General features: G+C 46.4%; 1 protein-coding gene across 1 annotated transcript; it reads right to left on the reverse strand.

Moving 5' to 3' along the window:
* Nucleotides 1–729: 729 nt before the first annotated feature.
* On the reverse strand, nt 730–10,901 carry LOC142899341 (tyrosine-protein phosphatase non-receptor type 9-like). Its single transcript, XM_076042890.1, has 12 exons — nt 10,713–10,901; nt 10,272–10,361; nt 7,983–8,107; nt 7,795–7,900; nt 6,953–7,063; nt 6,018–6,337; nt 5,562–5,649; nt 5,076–5,145; nt 4,217–4,295; nt 3,919–4,069; nt 3,199–3,406; nt 730–2,637 (listed from the first exon to the last, which is right to left on the reverse strand). Exons 1-12 carry the CDS (start codon nt 10,884–10,886, stop codon nt 2,447–2,449), a joined length of 1,713 nt encoding a protein of 570 aa, XP_075899005.1. The 5' UTR covers nt 10,887–10,901; the 3' UTR covers nt 730–2,446.
* Between the last annotated feature and the right edge of the window lie 341 nt (nt 10,902–11,242).

Consider the following 11,242-nt stretch of genomic DNA (forward strand, 5'->3'; position numbering starts at 1 on the left):
CAGATGCAAGCTGACCGCCTGAGTATCTGTGACAGAGAGAGCGCAGTTTCACAGGTTAGCAGCTCTAACAAGACCTGAAAAATATCAAAACACTTCCACCTGGAGAACAGAATTAGTATCATTCATGCTGAGGTTAATTGTGTAAATGCAGTTCTATGTGTCGGGGACATGAAAGACTCTGGACCCTGGGAGGGACCACAGGGTCACAGCATATGAGACCTATTGTGCATTAATGAACTGTATAAATGCAGAAAATAAAGCCTGAACATTTGCTGAAATGGTACTAAAATAAGTGTTGTGTGACTGTGTTGGATTTTGTGGTCCAATCAGATTGATTGTGTGCGAACAATGTGAGTCCAGGTGACAGATTCATGATGTGGTGTTGAGCTTCGACACAGGAACGGAGGTGCAGCTGATTGAAAGAGACGGCCTGTTGTTAAAGAGGATTTAGTGCGACAGGTTCATCTAAAGGTCACATGTCGTAAAAGTCTCTCATCACAGTTGTTCGTTTTACAAAAAGGTGTCCCTCAGCCATCAGGGAGCTCCCCAAATGTTCATATTCCATCCATAACCATTCATATTTCTGCAGGTGTGTCATTAAGGGCACCAATATCCACACTCCCAGTCATCATTTGAACACAGGGGTAAATATTCTGTTTACTGGAAATAAAAATAATAGCAATATAATAATAGCAATTAGAAGAAAAAAAACCCCACTTCAGACAAATGTTTATGATGGCAGTTTGTTTTATTACAGTATAGCTTGATTCAACCGTCATACAATACAAATGATAAAGTAATAGGTGATAATAAAACAAATATAAAATGAACATAGATAACTGCATATCCTGGGTAATTGTATGAAAACAGTTGTGGAATACAATAGAAAAATAAAACAGAGACATTTTGTGTCCAGCGCTGACAGGAAAAATAATAATAATCATTTCAATAGCAGAGTGCACGAGGATGGCAGAGCGAACACACTTCACTACAAGCAAATTCAATATGAATTCTGTAGTAAAGAAGACATCTTTTAGTTTGAAGGTTGCACCTGGCAAATGACACTTACTGACAGACACCGACTGTATGTGCATGAACTTTATATGAATGGCAAGACACTGGCACCGGATGAAAGCGCTGATTACAACCACAGTGTGTAGAACAGTAAGAATGAAAAGCACCGTCCACGTCGTCTGACTGCCGCCAGTGTCGAGGGCGAGCTCACAGTTGTGCATCAAACTCATCCTTTCATTGTGGCTGAAGAGGAGACGCTTTGATTTGTTCCAACAACATTTTACGCTGATCTTTTTCTTTCCATAAAAAAATCATTTCTAATACTTGAGAAGTTAATATCCATATTTACCTCCACAAACCAACAAGTTATTTCTCCATCATGACACGAGACCACGCGCTTAAGTCTGTGGTTTGGTCCTGTCTCGGCAAATAATGTCAGGAATCATCTCTGAAAAGTGCTAAGACACGATTAGTTTCAAAAAGAAAATAGAAAAAGAATAAAATATTGCACTAGGCATGAGGTGTGGACTGTCAGCATCAGAGAGGTGAGAGCTCAGCACTGCAGCGCCTCAACTCCTGGCATCAGCTGGAGGAAATTGTCACAAGGTCTCATCAAAGGCCCAAGTGGTCACTGGCTGTAGTTTGTGGAGACAGACGAGTGGAGGGACTTCAGCAGGTAGTTTACAGCCTTCACCCCCAGTTCACTGCCAGTCAGTGACTTTGAACGGACATGAAGGAAACTGCTGTTAAAACTCATCAGGCTGGAAAAACCTTTTGGGAATTGATAGTTTCATGGCCACAAATGTGGTGTTTTGTCGCCCCCTTGTGGTCAGTATGAGTCTTGATCAGGGCCAATCGTACCATCTTCATGACTGATTCGCTTTCTTTGACAACCCACCAGAGAAATTCTAACAACATCACTCAAATCATGCTTGTGTCAGTCCAAGCTATGGTTCTTCCATCTGAAGAGCCTCTGCATCATCCTCCAACCACACTGCTGTTGGTCTCCAGTCTTCAAGTGAACATGTACTTTATTTAGCTTGCAAAATAATGGCGGGAAGGAGGGGGGCTAGCTAGCCTTCTTTCCTGTTCCATTGCAGTGATGGATAGTTCTGGTTTCATGGAGGTGAAGTTCTTCTAGAAGGTTCCAACCAATGAACTCAAGGTTACAACAACATTTTGGTCCCTCAAACCCCAACGTGCCTCCAAGACGAGAGCCAGGAGGCTCCTGAGATCTGCTCAGGCAAGAAGAGAACAGACAGCTAGGGGCCGCCAGAGAGAACCGTCACACTGAAGCATGGCAAAGTTGAGCAACTCCAGCACTTCACCTCAACCTGCTCTGCAAACGGAGGAAAACAAAGGTGCAACGTCTACAGGTGAAGTTCTGTGGGCAGGTGAGCTTTCTGAGGGGGAGGGGCGGTGGCCTGGGAGCTCACTGATTGGCTGGAAGCAGGCCCTGCCTCTGGGCGTGCTCCAGGATGGCGTTGTAGCAGAAGTAGTACTGGTCCGGGGTCTGGATGCTGAAGGCCCTCTGAGTTCTCATGCGTCGCACCGTCTGGCACACGTTGAGTGTCCCCACGTCCTGGATCTGGGACAGACAGATGTCCAGCGCACAAAAGGTTCCTGCAGAGGGGTCAGAACAAGAACTGTGAGAGGGGAGAGACTGGAAGAAGAAGAAGAACCCAGAGACGAGGAGTATTTTCCTTAGAACACCTGGCAGCGCTGGTTCTCACCTGGTCCAGGAAGTGGTCCAGGTGGTCTCAGGAACCACTGTCTTATCCTCAAAGTCGCCACTCAAATTTATTCCACACAAATAAAAAAATGCTAGCCCACTTTCAATCATGTCTAGTAAATAAATGATTGAATTGAATTGAACTGAATTTGTGAGTCCTGCAAAATAAATGTCCAACATTTTCTCTATAAATGGAGACATTTTCCCATTAAATCCCTTTAAAAAATTTTTTTAAAAAATGCCCACAAAGCCGCAACACAATGAAAACAGCTGCGCGACCCACTGAGAAACACTGCCTTATAATAAATGTCACAGTGGAGCCTGGTTTATGTATTAGTGCTGTTGCTGTGTCTTTCTGCTCTGCCTGCCCACAATAATAAAGCAGCTGTCCATCAAGAAAACAACTTGAACTTAGTATGTGAGCGTCCTGGAGGTGAAGCGGCGCCACTCACCTGTTCTCCCGATCCCTGCGCTGCAGTGGACCACCATTGGGGGGCCCAGTGGGTGGCCGGACCACTGGGTGCCCAGGGCCTTCACCATCTTCCTCTGCTGTCTCTTCACGGCTCCCAAGAAGTCGATGAGAGTCACCGCCGAGGTGGGGACGCCATAGTCTGGCCAGCTGAGGTACTGCAGGTGACTGACCTGTCTCTGTTCACAGGTCTGAAGAGATGGAGGAGGACGAGGTTGAGGTTGAGTACTTGTAAAATACGTGTCGATACCACGACACCGATACCAGTTGTAAATATATGTATGCAACAATTGTGTTAAATGTGTGTTTGTACTGCAGTGAAACTGGTTCTAGAAAAGCTGCTGAGGAATGTTGTTCAAATAACACAACATCTGACGATGACTGAAAAAAATCAATGTTGTCCTATAAAGTGTAATGGCCTTATAAAGTACTCCGTATCGGTGAGTACTCTAATGCAAGTACTGGTACTCTACTGGTTCTGTAAAAAAGTGGTATTGGTGCATCAGGACTTTGAAGTGTACAACTTGAGAAGGATGAAGAGTGGAGGATGAAGGCCTCATTAGTCCTGGAAAGGATCAGCTGACACTTTTCCTCCTGCTGCCTTTGCTTGCTGAGCAGCAGAGGCATCTAGAATCTAGAATCTCGAACGGCTACAGTGACTGTGTCCAGCCTTTGCTCTGGAAGCTGCTGGTGTTCACTGCACCTCTGTGTTGTGCAGCTGGAGGAAGGTGTGGTTGTAGTGGGTGTGGTGGTCCACCCTCTGGTTCAGCACCGCCATGTGGCCGTAGACCTCCTGGCCGCCCTCGTCCAGGGGCCAGTACTGACCACACTTCCTGCGACTGCCCTCGTCTGTCCTGCAACACACATACACACACACACACACACACACACACACACACACACACACACACACACACACACACACACACACACACAGTGTTATCAATGTGAGAGCGAGCTCACCTGGTAACACTGGTATCTGTGTTACTCCCTTGATGTACCTGGTGGTCATGACGATGAGCAGCACCTTCTGCTCCCAGACCATCCTCCAGAAATCTCCGTAGGTCTTCTCCAGCGGCCCTGTAGTGTGACAGCAGGGGGCGCCATGCAACGTTCACTCCTTATTATATTACACTGCCCCATCACACTATTATTATTATTATTATTACTAGTAATAGGAGTATTATTTGACTGATATTGTTACTACCATTATATATTGTATCTTCTTTCACACCAACGTGTCACTGCCATGGAGCAGGATGTGTGACATTGAAACTGCTGTTAGACATTGACCAGCAGTTTATGCAGCAGTACCGTGTGGAGGCCAGTGGTGGAGCAGCACCAGGTTCTCTCACACACACACAACACACCACTGTTGCACTGCCATCTTCCGTCTATGTGCTGCTTTGTTCCCAGTGTGGCCACCGCAAATCCAATGGACACGTTGCTCAAGTTCAGATTTTCTTTGCAAACGTTCAAGCAGTCGTCTCCATGTTGCTGTACTGCAGGTACAGCAACATGGAGACGACTGCTAGAGTCTCAGGAGCCACAGTGACTCCACAGAATAAAAACACTGGCCTACTTCTGTCCTGTCGAGTCAAACCACTGAAATGATTGAATTAAAGATTGTCCCGCAAAAAAAAGGCCAACATTTTCTCTTTCTCTCTCTTTACATGCACACACACACACACACACATATATATGTGTGTTAAAAAAAAAATCCCACAAATCAGTGACCTAATATAAACAGCTCAGCGACCCACTTTGGGCTGGCGACCCACCAGTTGAGAAACGCTGCTATCCAGTGCAGGTGTGTGTGTGTGTGTGTGTGTGTGTGTGTGTGTGTGTGTGTGGTCCTACCTTGAGTACCAATGTAGGCTCGTCTCTGCTTGTAGCCGTCCATGAAGCTGGCGTTGATGTAGTCCGACCTCTGGAAACAACACAGGCAGAGGTCATCAGCAGTGACCTCTTGACCTCTACACAGGGGCGGGGGGGGGGGGGGGGCATTAAAGAGGAGAATTGCACATTTCCCATGGGCGAATAAGTCGTCTTTTGTTTTCCAAAAGTTATTAAAATACTTTGCTGACAACAACCTCCTCCAGGGTGCAGGGGAGGAAACATCTGTCTGACGAGGGACACAGTGAAGGAAGGAGGACGACTGGCAGGTGGAGACACCCGATTGGCTGGTTCTTAAGCAGCTGAGCACCAGCTCAGGGAGCTGGAGCTGCCAGTCGTCTTCACAAGGCCAAGGCCAGTCGTCAACACTTCAATACTTGAGGCACCAACCAGTCAATCAATCAATCAATCAATCAATCAATCAATCAGCCATCCAACCAACCAACCCACCTCGTTTCTGTGGGCTTTGAGTCGGACTCTGGTCTGGTCCAGGCACAGCACGTCTCCATATCGGTTCCTCTCCTGGTTGCAGGCGGCTCTGCACACAGTGAGTCACAGCAGTGTTGATCCAGTGACACCAGCCAGCACTGGGAGCTGAGGGCTCGGTTGATGAGATGATCATCTTCTTAACCATTTTACATTTCAGAAAGGTGCAATAAAACGCTTATTTATATATACTTATATGTACTTATCAGTGTGTAAATAACTAAATAAGGGAAAAAATATTTTGTTTTTATATATTTTTTCCTCTTTTCATACTGGACAAATATTTTATTTTATTCTGATTTCTTTATTTCATTTTAATTCATAGAACTTTTCTTTTTTTTGCTCTAAACTGCTGCTGTAATGATGCCAACGTCCCCACAGGGGGACTAATAAAGCTCTTCTACTCTCCACTGGACCTACTGAGCGCAGTGGAAGCTTCCAGCTGGCTGTTCCTTGCGCAGCTCCTCGTACTCCTGGTGGACTCCAGAGCGCTGCAGGCGCCCCAGGTGCAGCAGTAGCTCCTGCGGCCGCAGGGCTTCGGGTCCTGGGACGTGGACGGAGGCGTCCTCCTCCAGCGGGACCCCCACCAGCTCGTCCACCGGGTCCGCCCGCCCGTTCTGGACCACCAGCAGCTGCTGGTTCCAGCTGTGGGCGTCCAGGGGCAACAGGCCACCCAGGTGTTGTGGCAGGCAGTCCCTGGGCAGGTGCTGCCGTAGGTCTGCCATCCTCACCATCTGCACCTGCAGCAGGAGGAGCAGGAGGAGGAGGAGGATGAGGAGCAGCAAGAAGAGGAGGAGCAGTGGGAGGAGGAGGAGCAGGAAACACCAGCAGCAGCACACCATCAGAGACAAAACCAGCAGAATGAGAAGAGTGCAGGGACAGTGGACGCGGTGGCTCAACCTGCTGCTGCTGGTTGAATCAAGCTGCATTAAAACTCATTTGGAATAAATGACTGAAGGCCATAAAGTCAGAGGTTCTCCACTGCTGGAGTCTCAGGACCTTCAGCATCTTCTTGTTCCTCTTCATCAAGTTGCAAAGATCCACATTTACTACAATAAAAACACTATCCCCACTTTCTATCATTTATGGTCAATAAATCATTGAAATTATAGAACTGAATCAAAAACAGCTCTGCGACCCACTTCTGGGTTGCGCCCCACTGGTTGAAAAACGCTGCCATACAGTGAAACTTTTTGAAAGTTGAAAGTTTGTCTGGATTCTGACCCTCATAGTTCAACATTCAGAATCCTTAGCAGATGAATGGTTGCTTCCCGTCCCGTGAGCAGCCAGTGTCCCTCTGATTGGCTGTGGACGTTGACGGCCAATCACCAGCGAGAGTGTCTGCACTAACTCACCCGCTCCCTCAGCTTCTCCTTCAGCAGCAGGCTGAGCAGGTTGTAGGGAACCCGGAACCACACCGGAGCCCCCACGATCAGCACCTTCTTCAGCCTGGCGGGGAACGCCCCCTGGTGGACACACAGAGAGCATGCAAAGTATTCAATCCACCCTCCAGGGGTTCGTACATAATATAGTATATATAGTATGCATCGTATACAGCATATGAATGATGCTCAAAAGCTGAAGTGCAATCAGAGGTGCAAAGTACAAATACTCTGTTACTCTACTTCAGTAGATTTTTCAGGTATCTTCTCTGTTCGAGTACTTCAGCTTCGGATCACTGATTGGTTCTGCTAGTTATTCTGTCACAGCCTTTTCATTTTGGCAAAATCAAGAAGCAAAAATAATAGTTTTTACTTTTTAAGTGCAGTTCAGAAGCTGCACTTTCTTACTCTACTTGAGTAAAGGAGTTGAATGAGTACTTTTACCAGAGTATTTTTTACCCAATCATCCGTACTTTTACTCAAGTACAGAATGTGAATACTTTGCAATCAACGCATCAATAAAAAAAGCAGTCTCTCATCTCTTCTGTAGACGTTGAAGTGAACCCACATCTGCACCCTACATCTCCCAACATATACTACCCAGACCACCTGATCCTAACCCTAACCCAGACCACCTGATCCTAACCCTAACCCAGACCACCTAATCCTAACCCTAACCCAGACCACCTGATCCTAATCCTAACCCTAACCCAGACCACCTGATCCTACAGCCAAGCAGTGATGACCGTGATTAGAGCAGGAAAGCCAGCAAACTGGCTCCCAGCGAGAACACGGCAGTGGGATGTGAGTAACACCTTGAGCAGGTTGAGGATCTTCTTGCTGAGGTCCAGTTCAAAGTTGGTGTAGTTGGATCCGGCCATGTCGTAGATGAACACCAGGCCGTTCCTCTGAGTCTCAAAGCTTCATTTGAAGACAGAAGTCACAGCAACAATGTGAGGAAATACTTGACTACTGTTACTGAGTGTAGCAGTGTGGTCCTCACCTCTCCACAGCCCGGTCCAGCAGGTAGAAGAGCGCCTGCAGAACCACGTGGTTGCCCGTCTTGTTGGGATGGTGCAGCTTGGCTGTGTACAAGGCGATGGAGGCGCCTGAAGGGTCGCGAGCACTCTGACACACACACACACACAGAAAAGACAGAGTTGAGGGATGAACACTTCTCTGAGGGAGCTACAAGGATGGAGAGTGTCAAGAAGAAGAAGATTTTTTTCCCAAGATTTTATTTTTTATTTTATTTCATTTCATGTGCAACAAAGGTGATTCCAGTCGTTCCCATCCAGCACTGCATCATTTACACCAAGAGCGCTTTGTGTTCCTCTCAGATGTTCCACCTTTATCTCCTGCATGAATGAATCCTAAAGTCTGTCAGATGGAAGAAGTCTAAACAGTTGAGAGCAGGTGTGTTGGGCCCGTGGAGCCACACAGATTCTCCCTTGGTGACATCACGACTCACACAGGAGTGAGAACAAGTGGACGCCTGAAAGTGTTTTGTGAATCTACGAGATGTTTCCAGCCTGAATCAGACCACAGCAAACCTTCACCAGCAATCAATATCAATAACAATGAGCCTCTATCAGTTTGTTCCTGTCATCCTAGGGTCAGAGGTCAGGGGTCAGAGGTCAGTGTAACATTGAATTTCTTCTTTGACTGTCTTGTTTCCACCAAGAACAGAATCCAGGCCAATCAGCAAGTCAGACATAGAAACATTAAATACATGCAGATATTAATACATGTCCATATATGCATATACATTATATACATATAACAAGTGTCCACCCGCCTCTCCCTCCGCCACATAGCTCCGCCCCCTCTGTTCAGACACCTGACCCCAACCACCGGGTTGCAGCAACAACCCACCACCACAGGGGGGCGCCTGGGTTCATCTGCTCAGCAGGATGAACCTTCTGGTCAACACACACACACACACACACACACACACACACACACACACACACACACACACACACACACACACACACACACACACACACACACACACACACACAGAGCAGTTGTACTTCCTGTCACTCTGAACCGTCTTCACATTGAAACCTGATTACTGTCGACGCTGCTGCAGCCGCCACAACTCAGCCTGACCTGAGAGCTCGGACATGGTGTTTGTGTGTGTGTGTGTGTGTGTGTGTGTGTGTGTGTGTGTGTGTGTGTGAGGGTTGGAGGAGGGTCTAAAAATAGCTCATCAGGCAGGATGTGAAGCTGCTGCTGAGGCTGAGAGTCCCAGCACGTCAGAGGAAGAGCAGCATTGATGCCACACTGGCACGTCAGCAGGGAGGAAGCAGTGTGTGTGTATGTGTGTGTGTGTTTATAGCTTATGCTCTAACTGACAAAAGGCTAAATTTATCGCTGCAGTAGGAAATCCAAGCGCAGGTCAAGACCTTCTCATCAACTATTTCAACTCTGTCAGTTTTCTAAAGTGTTGTTGTTGTTCTTGTTGTTGTTGTGGTTGTGGTTGTTGTTGTGGTTGTTGTTGTGGTTGTTGTTGTTGTTTAGATGGCGATGCCCTAGGGCTGCAGACTGATCTCCAGAGCTGCTGCTGCTCTCAGTGAGCAAAGCAGCTCTGATGAGCAGAATCTCAGTGCAACATCTTGAGTAGTGAACTGTTGTCTTTATAAAAAAAAAAAAAAAAAAAAAAAAATACACAATTTTTGCGACTTTTCAAATCTGAATTTTTGCAGGTTTTGTTGTATCATAAAATATAAAGATATGTTGTGGTTTTGCAGTGCCGGCTGGAGGACAACTGATTGAAAGAGTAGAATAGAATAGAATAGAATAGAATAGAATATGAAAATTAATGAATTAATAAATCCTTTATGATCCCACTTTGGGAATATTTGCCCAATTAAAGCAACAATATAGACCAAAAGAAGGAAAATGATATCATTGAAAAGAAATAAAGAAATAAAAATCAAACATTTATAGAGTAAAAAGGAAAAGCACGATATTTACAGGTGATGAACAGGTGAATTATTGACAGTTATCTATATAATGCTGTATGTAGGCAATATAGGTCATAAATAAGTGTTTTAATGCATCTTTATGAAATGTAAAGTTTGAAGGTGACGCTGCTATTTTATTTCCTTCCGATTGTGGATTTTGTGGCCAAAAACGCCTTTTCACAAGAATTTCAGGGTTCCTCAGATGTGAAGAAACTGGGACAAAAGAAGTGATTAGAAACAATCCCAGCAGGTGGCGCTGCAACACTGCAGCATGCAGCCGGACACATGGCTGGGAATGTTGGAATGGCAGCGGCTCCTACCAGGACAGTGAACTTCCCGCTGAGCAGCTCCGAGCGCAGCGGCTCCTCCTGCGGCTGCAGGCGCACGATGCCCTCCTTCAGACGCACTTCCTGCAGGAGGACACGCACACTTCCTGCTGTTTATACACTTCACTTACTAGCGGAAAGGAAAAGATGAACGTCGATTCTGCTTGTTTCTCTTTTCATCGACAGGCCAGAAATAAATATTGTCATAATAATACTACTAATAATAATAGTAATAATAATACAATAACAATATATTATTAAAATTGGCTCCAGCTTCTCCGATCAATCTGGAGGAACATTGTTTCAATGTTGGACCCAGACTTTGTTTTGAAGTGAGTGTTTGAGTTTGACTCCTCTGAGTCATTCACTAGTCATGTGACTTTGATGCAGTGCAGCGGTGAGTTAGCCGTAGCATATTAGCTTCCCTGGTCTTACCCTGTAGCTGTGGAAGAGCTCGATGGCTCGGATCACGTCAAACTTGCGGGCCATGAGGAACTTGACGGCCAGCTCCTTGGACAGCGGAGACACTCCATGCTGACTGGTCCACTTGGTGATCTCCTCCAGGAACTGCCTGGTGGCCTGCAACACACACACACACACACACTGCATCAGATAGCAGGACACGAACCTCCATACCTGCAGAATGTGGAGGCCACAGAAGAACTGCGGCTGCAGTGGAGGAAACGACCACAGCCTGCTGAAGACCTGAGTTCCAACATCTGATAGACTACTAGAGTCTCTCTCTCTCTCTCTCTCTCTCTCTCTCTCTCTCTCTCTCTCTCTCTCTCTCTCTCTCTCTCTCTCTCTCTCTCTCTCTCTCTCTCTCTCTCTCTCTCTCTCTCTCTCTCTCTCTCTCTCTCTCTCTCTCTCTCTCTCTCTCTCTCTCTCTCTCTCTCTCTCTCTCTCTCTCTCTCTCTCTCTCTCTCTCTCTATGTGCCAAAGTCTTCTCAAGTTCAACAAAGTTG

Source organism: Nelusetta ayraudi, unplaced genomic scaffold, assembly GCF_046127955.1.
Source record: "Nelusetta ayraudi isolate G7.1 ecotype Tasmania unplaced genomic scaffold, CSIRO-AGI_Nayr_v1 ptg000071l, whole genome shotgun sequence".
Taxonomy (NCBI): Eukaryota; Metazoa; Chordata; class Actinopteri; order Tetraodontiformes; family Monacanthidae; genus Nelusetta; species Nelusetta ayraudi.

Excerpts from the sequence above, each read along its gene's own strand:
- LOC142899341 (XM_076042890.1), bottom strand. The coding sequence starts at position 10,886 with ATGCAGTGTGTGTGTGTGTGTGTGTTGCAGGCCACCAGGCAGTTCCTG. Across the intron at positions 7,064-7,794 it reads AGATCCTCAACCTGCTCAAG|GGGGCGTTCCCCGCCAGGCT; the intron begins GTGTTACTCACA and ends TGTGTCCACCAG. Across the intron at positions 2,638-3,198 it reads CGCAGGGATCGGGAGAACAG|GAACCTTTTGTGCGCTGGAC; the intron begins GTGAGTGGCGCC and ends ACCCCTCTGCAG.